The 16,565-nt window shown below is 44.0% G+C and overlaps 1 protein-coding gene across 2 annotated transcripts in view; it reads left to right on the top strand.

Moving 5' to 3' along the window:
- Positions 1-276: 276 nt before the first annotated feature.
- The window catches only part of slc16a2 (solute carrier family 16 member 2), a 44,353-nt gene continuing 28,064 nt past the window's right edge, over positions 277-16,565 (top strand). For both annotated transcript variants that reach the window (XR_010795154.1, XM_066641749.1), the window contains exon 1: positions 277-1,067. Coding sequence is in view for 1 of the 2 variants with exons in the window: in XM_066641749.1 (XP_066497846.1) it covers positions 662-1,067 (406 nt within the window). In the remaining variant the exon portion in view is untranslated. The remainder of the gene's footprint in view (positions 1,068-16,565) is intronic.

The following is a 16,565-nucleotide window of genomic DNA, read 5'->3' on the forward strand; positions in this document are numbered from 1 at the left end:
AAAGCAGGATAGTAGCCAATCCCAGAGCGGTAGAGGTATATTACGAGGAGGCGGAGCCTGTCGGATTACGGGTGGGAAAAGAGAGGAGGGTGTGAGGGGGTGAGTGAGTTGGAGAGTGCGAGGGAGGGAGGGAGGGGGTGGTGTCTGCTTTCTGATCCCCTGTGTAAACCCCTGCGCTGGAGGAATTTTTAAATCCGAGGCTCTGACTCGCCATTGGTGCTGAAGGTGGGCAGGAGGAGGGGGAGGAGGAGGAGGATGGGCTGGTTGCATGGAGATTGTTTACTTTAAGTTGATGACGGAGACTCAGGGAATCAGCAGCACGGGCTTTGTGCGCTGGAGAGCGGACTAGAAAGCGTTGAACTTATCAGAGAGGAGGAGCCGGGCTTTCATTCGTCGGCGGATAAAGGGGATGTGGAGTGGAGTGGAGTGGAGCTGGGGTCTGAGTTCTAGCAGCGCAGGTCCCGTGCGTTCCTGAGAGGAGAGGTCTGTTGCAGTGCCAGCATGCAAACCCTGCTTGCTCCTTGGCGTCCTGGTGCTGTTTAGGACCCGCTGGCACTTTAGTTTTTGCTGTTGAACATTGAATTTCCAGCCCCTAAAGGGATCCCCCTGCTGAAATAACCAGGCTGCGTTTGGATGTAGGCTACAGACATAGGGAAGCGAGATGCACGCGGATAACAGCAGTAGCAACCCCGCCTCCGGGGCTCCAGAGCCCGGGGACCGGAGCTTAGAGAGCCATGCGGAGACCGCGGTCGCCTCCGAGGCTCCGCCGGGGAACAGCACGCCTCCACCCCCTGAGCTGGAGAGGAAACCGCTGCCGGAAGATAGCAGCGCCGTGCAACTGATGCGCACCGGAGGTTCTGACAAGCAAAGCACCCTCCCGCCAACGCCGGTAGTCGCGCCCTCTCCGCCCGCTCCGCCCGAGGGAGGCTTTGGCTGGCTGGTGGTGCTCGCCGCCACCTGGTGTAACGGCTCCATCTTCGGCATCCAGAACTCGTTCGGGATTCTCCACATGATGCTCGCCGATGAGCACCAGGACCCCACTGACCACACGTCCCAGTTTAAAGTGGGTGAGTTCACCAGCTCGGTGCAAACACCTGTTGCCAGTGACTGCACATAACTGTATGTTATTATGTGGTGTGTGTGTGTGTGTAAGCTGATGTATCAAGTAAGTGAGAGTTCAGTACTCTATACACCACAGGTTAAACCTGGGCTGAAATGCACTCAGTTACAGGGAAAGTGACGGGACCAAGGAGGGTTAAACATAGGATAAGGGCATTCCACCTGAAACCCCAAACTCTCTAAATTTATTCAACCCACCTCTCTCTCAGAACATGTGAATATTTATTTTATTTAAGCTGTGCAAAATATACCTCTTGGAGAGCTAATGCGGTGTATGAATCAACACAACTTAAAAATTGGGGGTACTGCCTCAGTGGTGGTTTTTGGAGAGTGTTTGAGCCATATTTATCTCATATAAGCAACCCATCAGGGGCCCACTAATAGCCCCCATAGCCAATGCCAATATTGAGCCCAGCTATAGCCCAATCCATGGGTTCCTCTCGAATGTGTGCTGACTGGGATCAATTCTGGCTCCACATATGGATGCCCTCCAGGGTCAGTGATGGGACCAGGATGGGTAAAACACCATAGAGCCAATATAGCAGCTCATAATACTAATAAAACAATACTGTCTCTAAACTATCAGGGCCCTATATGTAGAGAGGACTGCCCACCAGTGTCCCACCAAAGCATATGCCCATATTGTTCCCAGCTAACCCGTGTTTAACCAATGTGTGCCAGCTGTAATACTACCTTTAAAATACCATTACTGTAATTCATATCTACTGTATCATACTGTAAATCATAGTTTAGTAATGTAATGCTATTCTGTACCATAGTTTTACAACTAGACTCAGACCACAGCACTGCAAATGGTGGGCACCTAATAGAATAATTGAAATGAAACTGAAAAATACTTTAAAATGATCACACTCATGAAAACATGTATTATTTGTTTATTATTGTGGAAACTACAGAACGTCTTGACAGATCTAATGCTGAAAATCAGGTCTTTCTGAGTTAACAGAGCTAGCAGACACTAAATCTGTTCTTAATGCTGTCTGGATCATTTTTTTCAGCCTGTGTACATTAGCGCTGGTGGAATTAGAGTGATGATGGACCCGTGTCCTTACTTTAAAGGCGCTTGTTTAATAATAGAGTGGAGAGTTCATCCTGAGTTGCACGGACTGTAATCTAGGCAGTAATCTCCACTCTTCTTAGTAATTGAGAGTGAAACAGAGTGAGTGAAGTCAGAGACAGATTATGGAATGGGTTCAGTTGACTTAGTGGAATTATGTGACAAAGTATTTGAATTCTGGGTGTGGAGAATAATCAGCCATGAACATCATGAAAAAGGGAGTTAAGTGAAATGTGGGCCTACGTAAGGTTCTTGGAGTATAATGATAGATGTAGAGGCTATGATCCAAGAGATAAGATCATTGGAAGGATAAGAGAAATAGGGAGTGTGTGTGTGTGTGTGTTATTAAATAATGAAGGACTAGTTGTGACCGTCTGTAAATCGCCTGATAATTTGATGTAAATGCAATTTGAAACAGATCAGGAGTTTATTCCTAGCACCTGTTAAATTACAGTAGCCTCAGAATATATTTGGACTCTGTGGCAATGGTTAATTGTGTAGAAAACAAACTGTGAACTTACATTACATTTATTTCAGACTGTTGTAGGTCGAAGAGTTTATGTGCAGCCAGACATTGTACATTTGTGAGTGCATTATCCTCTTAAATGTAGTCAGTACTTTATCTGGACTTTGAGATAGTGACCAAAAGCATGGACTTGGATCCTTAGATATATTTAAATGCACCAAATATCTGTGTTAAATTTTAAGCACGTTCCTAACAGAAGCCAATGGGCAAGTGTTAGAGCAAGTGCACTTTAAATCAGCACTTTTCCGTTCCTTCAGAGAATTTATTGCCCGTGGTAATAGACTGTGTGCTGGAGATGCAGTAGATAGAGGTTAGGCCTGTAATCTCACAGCTCCAGTGCTGTTTTGTCAGGAAGTCTCAGGAGCGAGCCTGAGCTCAGATGGGCATTGTGCCCCTGCCCGTTGTGGTGGGTGCCGGGCATGAAAACAAAGGCAGAGGATGAGAGAAAAGGGATCAAGCAGCGTGTTACCGGGAATTGTGGGAGATGAAGTCCTGTTTGCTTTCATTGCCAGATGGAGTGACAGGATGGAAGTGCAGGGTGCTGGGTGGCACAGGATGTAAACAAATCTGGATAAGGAATTAACAGTGAGTTCTGATGTCGGTTTATGCGAGCACGTGAGTGTGTGTGAAAAAGAGAGAGGGAGAGAGAGGCTACTTGAAAGTGTCCCTCTACCAGTCCCTAGGAAGTGCAGCAACTTGTGTGTCCAGTTTGTAGAGAAAGTGACAGCTGAGTAAAGTTTGTAGAGAATGTTTCAGGACTAGTTGCAAACACAACATGCACAGTATCTCTCTCTATCTCTCTCTCTCTCTCTCTCCCACTGCCCTCACAATGTGGTCAGTTTTTGTGCTGTTTAATGTAGGAAAATGGTTCCAGTGTTGCCACATGAAAGAAGATTTAATTGGGCCAAGTGGAGCTGCTGGACTGAAACAAGCACATAAAGGGCTTAAAGCAGTAAACATTCCCTTTCCTTCTTTCTCTCTCTCGCTCTCTCTCTCTCTCACTCTCACTTTCTCTCTTACATAATGCGTTATCAGTTGTTTCACTTCAATTCAAAGTACATTTACCATCCTAAGTACAATATAGAGGTCCTTAATCGCATATTATAAAGATATTTTAGAATGATAAAGTTGTTTAATTTAGGTTTTCGTAGGTATTTGGAGAGCTTAACAAACTCAGACCACCTGAATGTTTTATTTCAAAGTGGTAGATGGTGAGTAAACAAGCTGAAGAAGATCTGAGAGTGCACTTAGGTGTGTGAAGGTCTGATTTAAAAAAAAAAAAAAACAGAGCTCCATTATTGAGAGCATTGTAGGTGAGCAGGAGGATTTTGAACTGAATGCCATATTTAACCGGGAGGAAAAACAGGCTGATGTGGTGGTGGGACCGGGTGTGGGTGAGGAGACGAGCAGCAGAGTTCTGGATCATCTGACGTTTATGGAGTTTAGCGAGAAGCTAATGCCAGGAATAAATAAAGAAAATGGCCGGATGGGACTTTCAGCAGCGGACTGGGAAAGAGTTGTCAAGGTGAAAGAAGGAGGTTTTCATAATGTAACCAGCACGGGAGAATCAAATGTGAGAGTCAAGGATGACACCCAGATCTCGGACCACGGAGGAGGGGGGCAGAGCAACATCATCCATTGAGAGTTTGAGGGAATGGGTTAAGGTTTAATCTCAGCAGGCGATTAAAAGAGATCGGGGCTCGCTGTTAGCTTTAGTACAGACTACAATCCAAATTGAACACTGTCGTGTTCCCAACCACTGAACCTGCTTGTCCTGCGAGAGAAGCGTGTTCAGCCACTTAATTGTTTTTTTTTTTATCCATGTCTAATCAGATTTGTGCCACTAGTGTTGCTGAAGATAAGATAAGACAGGTTTTACTGCCGTCTATTTGATAGTTCGACAAGGAAAATGAACACATACAGGGCTCTGATTGGCACTCTGCTCTGGAAAGTGTTCTAGGGGAAATGGTTCTCTTATTATTATTATTATGTACTTGCTCTGGTCTAAGCAGTGCTGCGGCTTGTGTGTGTGTGTTGAGGGGGGTGGTGATTCTTACAAAATATTGTTAAGACATGGGGCAAAGTTCAGAGTTTAGATCACGCAGGAGAGAAAATCCATTTAAAAATATTAAGCGACTTGTGGCTTACGTGTGTGTGTGTGTGTGTGTGTGTGTGTGTGTGTGTGTGTGTGTGTGTGTGTGTGTGTGTGTGTGTGTGTGTGTGTGTGTGTGTGTGTGTGTGTTTATTAAAGCCCTTTATTCAGAGCAGAATTACACTTCCTTGATGTAATTTGAAGTATTATTAGTAGTAATGTATTAATATAAGTAATAATTCCAGATAAATCGTTGGTATAATGCGAGACATTTCTCTCTCACACACACACACACACACACACACACACACAGGCGATTTGCAGACAATTACTCCTGTTCACTCTGGCATGCTAAAACCTCCTCCAAAGAAAGTGCTGTGATAAATATGTGGAATTTTCTCCTCCGTAGGAAGGTTTGAAACCATGCTGTAGCCATAATAATACTTTCAGAGTACTTAGAGCATGTAGCGTACAATGTCTTATGAACCATGCTGGTCTTTTGTAGGGCTAACTATAGGTGACCGTACAATCCACTGTACAAGTCCACTGACTGTATATGCGCACTAACACACCACCAACACCTCAGTGTCCCTGCAGCACCGAGAATGAGCCACAACCCAATTCATACATGCCGTGTGAGGGTTTTGTGGGGGTCCTGACTACTGAAGTGCAGGCTAAAAGTGGGCAAACTAAGTATGCAGAGCAACAGCTGGACCACAGTCTGTAATCTGAGAACTGCAGAGTGCCCCTGTGTGATCAGTGGAGCTGATAAAATGGACTTGAAGTAGTAATGTTATTGCTGATCAGTGAATATGCTATTTGTCCATAAAATTAGTTGCTCATTCAAAATGTAAAATGTATCTATTCTGAGGTGCACCTATTGATTACAGTTAGTTTTGGACTGTGGGAGGATGCAGGAGACTTGGAGGAAATGCACAAAACCCCTCATAGGCAGTGACCACAGGACCATGGAGATGGGTGAAAGTGACACCACCTGTTGCGCCACCCTTAGAAAATAATAGTTCATTCATTCATTATCTGTATCCTCTTATGATCACGGTGGGTCTGGAGCCTACCCAGAATCATCAGGCGCAAGACAGGAACACACCCTGGAGGAGGCGCCAGTTCTTCACAGGGCGACACACACAAACACACACACATTCACACCTAGGGACCTATTCACACTTACACCTAGGGCCACTTTTGAGTCAATCCACCTACCAATGTGTGTTTTTGGACCGTGGGAGGAAACTGGAGCACCCGGAGGAAACCCACGCAGACACAGGGAGAACACACCACACTCCTCATAGACAGTCACCCGGAGGAAACCCACACTGACACAGGGAGAACACACCACAATCCTCACAGACAGTCACCCGGAGGAAACTCATGCAGACACAGGGAGAACACACCACACTCCTCACAGACAGTCACCCAGAGGAAACCCACGCAGACACAGAGAGAACACACCACACTCCTCACAGACAGTCACCCGGAGGAAACCCACGCAGACACAGGGAGAACACACCACACTCCTCACAGACAGTCACCCAGAGGAAACCCACACAGATACAGGGAGAACACCCTACACTCCTCACAGACAGTCACCCGGAGGAAACCCACGCAGACACAGGGAGAACACACCACACTCCTCACAGACAGTCACCCAGAGGAAACCCACGCAGACACAGGGAGAACACACCACACTCCTCACAGACAGTCAAGTCACAACCCCAGGTACCTGCTGCACCACTGTGTCGCCCCTAGAAAATACTCGTTATTTAAAATTGCAATAACAGTATTGATCAGAAAATTACAGCTAAATATTTCTCCCATCTTTTTTCCCGCCCTAGTTCTCTACAGATATTTCCCAGATACCAACACAATTTCTGCTCCCAATGGAACAGCTTAATCTAAAGCAAGATTCATGGGACAATGTAGGGTGCGAAACCAAGTCAATGACGCTTTGTAGGCCATTGTAATCTCATGATACTTGACACACCATACAAGAACTAATACTGTTTCTGTGCTGCAATTTTTCAATACAATGCCATATTCTCAATGGCAGCTCTCCAACATTGTCAGCTAGAATCCTTTAAGAAACCATTCTTTGTGCTGGAGTAATTGAAGGCACATCACTATACACATGCAGGCACATTTTGGTGAGATCCATAGAAACAAACATATTGTATGTCAGTGTATTTATGTGTCCAGCTCCGTCTGCCTGCTGTGTAACTCAATAAGGGCCAGTGCAGTGGCCAAATCAGCTCAGTGTCCAAGCTAAAGGAGCATAATGAAATCAGTTGTGTGAGCTGGGGTGAATGAAAAATGGGGGAAAGTGAGAGAGCTGATGTGTTTATTCAGGTGTGAGAAGGAAAAGGGGCAGATTTTATGAAAAAAGGTGAAACAAGGGAGGCATTGACTGTCTGGCGAGATAGGTGTCCAGCCAGACGTGTCTGGACTTAATGGCATTCACTTTCGCAGATAACTATCAGTGGAAACCTATACTTCACACTAGGGATGTATAGAGATTAACTCGGTTGTGAATGTCCTCCCATTACTCTGAGTAGCTTCAAAACCCTTTCGCATTTTCACACTTTCAGAATTATCATTATCACAAATATTTGAAAATTATTCTTATATTTAATATTTTATATATTTCCCCATTGCTAAGATTTGTATTCAATTAGCATAATTAGATAAATAACTGATAAATAATTCTTTCTGTAATGACCATTCTGTATTAATCTGTAGGTTTGGGGCAGTCTGAGTAAGGTCCTTTCTGTTCTCAACTGATAGTCCTCTAGCGAGTTCTTGGAAAGAAATGCACTGGAGAGTATGCTATCTACGCTATTCAGAGCAGTAGGAAAGCATTTGGACTGCACTGTGCCATTAAGGTATTCATCATCTCAAACAATAGCCCTATTAAAGACAGGTATGGTGCTTTTAAACTGCAGGGTCCCCACTCGACTCAACACAGCTCAACTATGCTTTTAAATTCGGTCCTGTTCTTGGAACCGGGTTCCTTTTTAGTCCCTGCTCTCTTGTGGTTCTGAGCGAGCCGAGTAGGGACTAAACCATGGCGTGTAAACCTTGCACAGCACTGATTGTCCAGAGAGAGTCGTCACTCTACGCCACGCAACGCAGACGTCCAGCACCAACTTTCCATCTGTAAAATCTTCAGCTACAGCAGAGATAACATTTGTTTGTATCCGACTCACAACGGGAGCTCGTAAAATTACACTGTGGTCTTTTGAAGAGGTTCAAACACTCTTTGGATCAGTGGCCAATGTAAGAATCCAGATTCTGGACGCTGCAGCAAGGAAGGAACAAACTGATGACAGAGCTGTGTTCAGTCCCAAACAAAAACAACAACAACAACATGCCAAATCACGATTTGTAAATGACAGTTAACGTTACTGCTGTCATTGTTCTGGTTTTTAAAACCTGCTGTTTCTGTCAGAGAAAGGGGTTTTGAGATGACAATGGATAGATTTCAGGGGGGAGCTGTTGTAGCGGAAAACAAACCAGGTACCACGGACCAAACAGAGTAGAGTCGAACAGTCTGGCTGTAAGATATTGCCAAGATATCTCGCTAGCATTGACTTACAAATACTTCTGTGAAATACTGTTGAATATTAGTGGACTAGTCCATGGCCATGAGAATAAGGACTGAAAATCTGTAGCCCATTAGAAAGAAAACAGATGCCAACCTTGTATGTGAGTACAGGAAAAGGTTTCACTGGTTGTAGCTGCTCTGTCTCTGTTCTTTCACAGCGGTGGTTTGTATTAAGTAATCCCGAGACACTTCCTTGGCCTCCATGCGGATGGATGACAAATAAGCTCCATGCTGGGAGAAACAGCACTGCTTACTATTCATATTCAGTCATGCTAAAACGATGTTGGTCCTAATGGAAGCATTTGTGTACGTGGTGATGAATATCATCATCTGTTTTGACAGCAAGAGTATTTAACTCTAATCCGGATTTATTTACAGTAAACTGTAATACTTTACTTGCAGCTTAGCCAGTCCGGCATTGTATTGTGTATTTCACTGTAATTTCACTTACAGTTATTGTAGTTTTGGCTGGATTGGTTCAGCAACAGTTAGTGTCACTGTCACATAGCTCCAGGGTGCACTGTTTACTATCACTGTGTAAAAGAAACACCATGCTACCTCTGATGTGTGTATCAAACTCTCTCTCTCTCTCTCTCTCTCTCTCTCTCTCTCTCTCATTTACACACACTTTCCATTATATCAGTGCCAGGCTTAGACCATATATAATAATATCATCTGCTGGATATGGGAATAAAATGAAGCGGCTTCAGAGGTAAAAAGAACTCAAGATGAAAGGACTCATTTTCCACCTGTTTCTGGCACTTAACTCTGGGCTTTGGATCAACACCAGTAATGGGCAGGCATTTGGGCTGCACGCCTTGGCTTTTCAATGGAAGGAAAAAAATAGGCCTCTATCCATCTGTCCATCCATCTAGTAGTTCTGCAATTACAGGCTGCAGTCTACCTGTTCCTCTTCATACTTTCTCATCCCCATATTCTGCATACTTTTTTTATCCTCTGGTAGGAGTCCAGACCATTGCAATGGGGATAAGTAAGTATGCAGAGCAAGAGATGGGTTATAGTCTTTAATTGTAGAACTACAAAGTGCTCCTGTGTGGTCAGTGGAGCTGATTAAATGGCCAGTGAGTGTAGATTCAAGTAAAACAAATCTAATACAGTGATTGTTCAGTGTGCAAGACAGGAACACACCCTGGAGGGGGTGCCAGTCCTTCACAGAGCAACACACACTCACACACCTACGAGTCGCCAATCCACCTACCAGTTTTTGGACCGTGGGAGGAAAGTGGAGCACCCGGAGGAAACCCACACAGACACGGAGAACACACCACACTCCTCACAGACAGTCACCCGGAGGAAACCCACGCGGACACAGGGAGAACACACCACACTCCTCACACACAGTCACCCGGAGGAAACCCACGCTGACCCAGGGAGAACACACCACACTCCTCACAGACAGTCACCCGGAGGAAACCCACGCAGACCCAGGGAGAACACACCACACTCCTCACAGACAGTCACCCGGAGGAAACCCACGCAGACACAGGGAGAACACACCACACTCCTCACAGACAGTCACCCAGAGGAAACCCACGCAGACACAGAGAGAACAGACAGTCACCCGGAGGAAACCCACGCTGACACAGGGAGAACACACCACACTCCTCACAGACAGTCACCCGGAGGAAACCCACGCAGACACAGGGAGAACACACCACACTCCTCACAGACAGTCACCCGGTGGAAACCCACGCAGACACAGAGAGAACACACCACACTCCTCACAGACAGTCACCCGGAGGAAACCCACGCTGACACAGGGAGAACACACCACACTCCTCACAGACAGTCACCCGGAGGAAACCCACGCAGACACAGGGAGAACACACCACACTCCTCACAGACAGTCACCCGGAGGAAACCCACGCAGACACAGGGAGAACACACCACACTCCTCACAGACAGTCACCCGGTGGAAACCCACGCAGACACAGAGAGAACACACCACACTCCTCACAGACAGTCACCCGGAGGAAACCCACGCTGACACAGGGAGAACACACCACACTCCTCACAGACAGTCACCCGGAGGAAACCCACGCAGACACAGGGAGAACACACCACACTCCTCACAGACAGTCACCCGGTGGAAACCCATGCAGACACAGGGAGAACACACCACACTCCTCACAGACAGTCACCCGGAGAAAACCCATGCAGACACAGGGAGAACACACCACACTCAAACATATATACATACAAGTATACAAAAGCTCATATTTATATGGTGCTTTCCTTTTCTTTACATTTTAACACATTACTGGGCTGCTACGATTAAAAAAAATAGTAGCTGATTTTTACCTTTAGTAATGTTGAGATGTGTTCTTTCTTCAAAGCAAACAAACTGATAGTGTGTAATTTGGAGGTTTATCTTTGTAAAAATAAAAGGAATAACAGTGGAGAAAAATAACCTCTGATTTTCTCTGCATGTTTCTATGAGCTGTAAATGAGTAATTGTATTGAATTACAACATCCTTTTCTTGTTGCAGCTCAGACCAGCCACTTCTGATGGTAAACTAATTGAGTAAATGAACTTCTAACCTTCTATTTTTTTACTGCTGAAATTATGCATGTGACAGCAAGAGTCTGCAGAATTTCATAGAGTCATCTAACATTAGCAAGCCTTCTGCAGGAAAACTGAGCGGGACCATCTGCTGCATGTCTGCATTAATGGCATTTATGTAAACTGTGTAGGATTAATGTTTAATACACATGGCCTCCATGCGCATTATTAGGTTTATAGCTCTGCTGAATCATTTACATTAGCCAATATATGTTAGACGAGCACTTTGTGGCTTGGATTAAAGCTGTAGTATGATCCAGGCACATCTGGTTTCAATACAAACTGTTTAGAGTCCTGTCCAAAAGTGTGTGGATTCCCTTTTACTAAAAACAGCTACTTTAGGATGCAGCCGTTGTGGATGCAGATGTTCAGTTGTGCAAAAATCGCTTGTATAATCCCGATAGAAAAGCATGAAATGAGAAGCTCTGGAGCAGATGCTCATGAGTGTAAGGTCACCGTACCCAATGCCAGGCTTCAATTAGAGGGGTCTAAAGCAGTGATGGAGAACTATCTGGTTACTTTGCGATAAGTTGGAGTTGGGCTTGTGAGTCACATCTAATCACCCCACATCTACAACTGACCTCATTACTGTACTTGTCGCTGGATGCCATTAAATCTTCATAGCAGTGTTCCAACATCTAGTGTAAAGCTGGACGTGTACTGAACATGGTTGCATTTACGTACACGAATCCCTGCTTTAATCTGAGCTGATGTCTATGAGTAATGTATTAGAAATACAGTTGCTTCTTATAATTTGTAGCTCTGGCAAGTCGTTTTATATTTTCCAGCTGTCTCTCCATGCAGATTCAGTCTCTAGGGATCCAGAGCTGCTGGGCGCTTCTGTGGTTGTGTGCAGACTTCAGATTTTAACTGTAGTTGTGCCTGTCTCACACCTTTCTGTTACGGGGCGTCAGGGTGACGACAGCGTGTCCTGAGCACGAAGTTTTAACAAATGCCATTTTAAGAACGGTGATAAGAATAATGAGCTGTTTTTAATTGCTTCGGATGGAGTCCGGTGATGCTTTCTTTTATGTCTTTTTTTAAAGAAAGGGACTGGAAGAACAACTGAATTATGTGCTCGGATGAATACTACCTTCACTGTCTCTCCATAACTGTCCCTGAGGGGAAATCTGGGATATGAAGATGAATTTTCAGCATGCCACACTTCAGATGGAATGTAGCCTCTTGTTGCAAGACCTTGGGTTTCCAGATAAAAGCCACAGATGCAACGAGCAGCTTGATCTGCCATTATAAGACCAACAATGGAAAGTGCACAGGCACTTGCTTAGTATTGTATTTAGCTCAATGGCACTGTATAATTTACACCCACCAAATTGTGTGTCATGCTAAGAGACTTTAGTCTTCTAAATAACGTGCAGGAAACAGGCAGGTTTTGAGATGTAGATTTGTGCAAAGAAGCATTTATCGTTCACATTGCGGATTTAGCACGGACAGTTTATTGGACTACGCTGGAAATAACTTCACATTAGGATGTGTTTTTGTTGTTTTATGTAGAGGATGTGGGGCGGCACGGTGACGCAGCAGGTAAAGTCGTAATCACACAGCTCCAGGGACCTTGAGGAGTTGGTGTGTTCTTCCTGTGTCCGCGTGGGTTTCCTCCAGGTGCTCCGGTTTCCTCCCACAGTCCAAAAACACACGTTGGTAGGTGGATTGGCGACTCAAAAGTGTCCGTAGGTGTGAGTGTGTGAGTGAATGTGTGATTGTGTGTGTTGCCCTGTGAAGGGCTGGCGCCCCCTCCAGGGTGTATACTCGCCTTGCGCCCAATGATTCCAGGTAGGCTCTGGACCCACCACGACCCTGAATTGGATAAGCGCTTACAGATAATGAATGAATGAATGAATGAATGTAGAGGATGAACAGTGCAGGCTCTTTCTCACTGGCCTGATTTTTTTTTTTTTTATTATTCTTATTGTGTCTTTTGCTGAAAATAAATAAATAAAAAAGAAAGCTAATAATAAACACTATCAAATAAAATAAATGTAAAAATATACTCCTGAACCCACTGGGGGATATGTTTTATTTGGCTAGTCAGTATAAATTTACAACAGCACAACATCATATGTGCATCATCAATCAAATGGGACACGGTAGCAGCCACAAATGAGCCTCAGAACCAATGCCAAGTGTCAGTGAGGGGTAAAAAGCCTCCCAGCGTTGGGCTGTAGAGCATTGGAACTGCATTTCCCTGGCGTGATGTAGCACACTCCAATTCATCTGGGATGAGTTTGGAGTGTGTGAGTGGTGTTTGAGGTCCAGACATAATCATCCAACAAATTTGAGCCTCCGAATACCCCAAAGTCATGCTGTGTTCCACATAAAATGCTAAATGCTTTCTGTTTATCATCTGTGTTTGTTGCTTTCCTGTCAGGGACTTCCTGTTTCACTTTCTTTTTCCTTTTCTTGGATCTTTTTCTGAAAGAAAGTCAAAACGTTTGAAAATATATTTTTAAATTAATTATCCTAATTGAATATTCATAGTCATAGATCCATGCATACTGAATGAAACAAGGCTTATAGTGACTTCTAAGCTGTTTTAGGCGTTGGGAGACTTTTAAATATGCCGTTATGTTGAAGAGAGATGGGTGTTTAGGTGTTTAATCCGTGACCAGAGGGGGTTTTAAGTCAGGCCACGTTGTTATGGAACAAATATTATTTTTTCACTTTGCTTCTTTACATAATTCGTAACTCAAGCCGTGCAGAAGTATGCTTCTGTCAGTGTGATGAGCTGAGGAGGATAGTTTTCTTCTTATAAAGGGTTTTTTGTTTGGTTTTTTGAGAGGAAGTGAACTGTCAGACTACAGCAGAGGAGAAACATATTAAAAGGAGATGGATAAATCAATTATTTTTCCTCTATTTAGCGTCTGAATACAAGAACAAAGCGGGCACAGGATCAAAGCAGAGGGCTTTAGGGGCTTGTGTTTACTGTGGCGATGGCTGACCGGAGTTTGATTTGTGCGGCTTACTGTACTGAGTTACTGTACTGTGCTGAAGAATGTTTTCCTATTATGAATCCCTCAAAGACAATCAGAGTTTGTTGTGAATGGCTGAGCTGGGAGTGTGAAGTGATGATGGGAGGGAGAGAGAGCGTTTAATAGCTTGAGGCAATGAATAACTCGTATACTGTGGAGAGTAGTGGTCTTGTATATTAAAGGCAAGAAAGTGAAAGTGGGCAGGAAGGAGAGTGCTACAGAGTTGAAATCTGAATTTATATCACATCAGGACCCCTCCACAACGACCCTCCAAAGGGTCACAGCAGCGACACAGCAGTGACGCTGGAGTTTTTAATCCCTGTGTCCACTCTGTTAGACACACCTACCTCATTGGCCCATCTTGTAGGTGTAAAAATCAGAGACAATAGCTCCCCTAGTCCTCCATCAGTGGACACAGGATGCTGTTGGCTGGGTATTTTTAGTTGGTAGACTATTCTCAATCCAATCTCAAATCATACCTGCTCTGTGGGGGTCCTATGAGGGTCCTGACCATTATCCATTGTTGCAGAAGGAGTAAAACCTTCGCTTTTCTCAAATTTTGCTGTTGTGGTTTCTATATTTAATTTTCATACCTTGTACACATTCCTGGGTTAAGTCACAACCACTGTCTCTTAGTAATATGTAAAGAATGAAAGAAAGTGAAAACACTGTAGTGATACCAGCTCTAATTCAGTCTGCTCTGGGCTCCACAGCTCCTTCAGGAAACTAGAACCCAGTGGTTTTTTTCTATCTGATATTATAAAGCATTCCTTCCATTGCTTTGGCAACAGTTATTAATTACACTCTATGCGAATACAGTTAGTTAGAGGTTAAATCTTGAGACAGACAGAGAGAGGGAGAGAGAGAGAGTGTGGGCGAGATAGAGAGGGAGACAGAATGCTGAATGTGTTTCTCCCTCCTTCAGCTGTGGAGCTCTAGCCGGAATCTGTCAGAGAGCATCTGTCAGTGTTAGTGGGTCATGCTCTCTCTCACTTTCTTTCTCTCTCTCTCTCCTAGTTGTTGTCTGAAGTTGCCTGTCCTAATTCTTTCTAATGAGGCTTTTTTGATGTTTCATTATTAGACCCTTTAGCTTCAACAGAATTGATGTTAGTCAAAGAGAGAGAGAGCAGTACATGCTCTCATAGAGAGAGAGAGAGAGAGAGAGAGAGAGAGAGAGAGAGAGAGAGAGAGAGAGAGAGGATGTAAGAAATTGAGATAGTTAGGAGTTGTTAGCCAAAACGGAGATTAGAGGGAGAACGAGGGGTCTTTAGATGGAGGGATAGAATGTGCTTTGGGTGCAGATGGAGGAGGAGGTGTGTGCATGGGACAAACACATAGAGAGAGATGTGTGTTTAACATTTGGCCTCTGTGGAGCTGTTCTAACAATGTGGTATTGGTTTAAAGCCCAGAAAACCTGAAAACTTTACGCCATATAATATTTTCTTCCTTACTTTGCCTTCCTAAGGATGTGCGTATGTCCAAATTATGTAAATGAAATCACTTTAAAGTCAATACGTGTTAATGTAGGGATAAGGATAAGGATAGGGTTTGACTAGTGGCAGTTATGGTTAAGGTTAAGTCTCCACAAAATATATGGAAAGCTATTTGATGTCCCCTGAAACCATGGTGACGTGAGTGTGTGAGTGAGTGATGTAACATTTATTATTAAAAGCATTTTTTATGTTTTCTTTTTTTTCAACCACCAGTATTGACCTGTTGTTAACATCCAACACAATACTCTTATTGCTGCTATGGCTTTTCCTCCCCCACCCCCTCTCTATTCTTATTTATGTAACCTCTCTCTCTCTCCCCTTTGCTCTCTCTCTTTCTTTCTCTCTGTCGTTCTCACACATACAGACCATTGCCTCAGTTACTTTCCATCAGCTCAGTCACTGAACTGTGAAGATGATTAAACCCTGTTTCAATGATTTCAAACAACACAAACATGAGCAGAATTGGAACCCAGAGGCTTGCTGGCTTGAACCCTGAGTAATAACCTGCCCAGGCTGATGCTATGATACTGCTGTCCTTTCTCTTTCAGCCAACTTTGCTATTGTTTATTGGCAAAGAGTGTCCTCGGGTTTAAAAATCCCTTGTAATAAACCAAACGTACTACACAATATGCTTAGATTGTAATGGAAAGTGTAGCATGACATTTTTTAAAAAATTCATATATTTTTGACTTATTAGTTTGTCATTTGAATGTGGTTCCTCTGAATGTTCCTTTCACCTTATTTTTCCATGGTCAGGACCCCCACAGGACCACCATAGAGCTTCAGTGACGCTGTCGTGGTGGTGGTGTGTTAGTGTGTGTTGTGCTGGTGAAAACAGGATCAGACACAGCAGTGCTGCTGAAAACAAATGATATCAATATTTGCCCCATTGACCATTGAGTTCTCTTAGATATTCAGTGTATGTCATTTTATACTCAACTTTAATACCCATTTTTCCCAGTGCTGTCAGTGTGGAAAGATGTTTTACATCTGCATCTGTCTCAGAAGTACATCCAGCCTTGATTTTATACTACGAACGCTAAAAAAAAAAAACATAATCCTGA

Source organism: Hoplias malabaricus, chromosome 13, assembly GCF_029633855.1.
Source record: "Hoplias malabaricus isolate fHopMal1 chromosome 13, fHopMal1.hap1, whole genome shotgun sequence".
NCBI classification, from domain to species: Eukaryota; Metazoa; Chordata; class Actinopteri; order Characiformes; family Erythrinidae; genus Hoplias; species Hoplias malabaricus.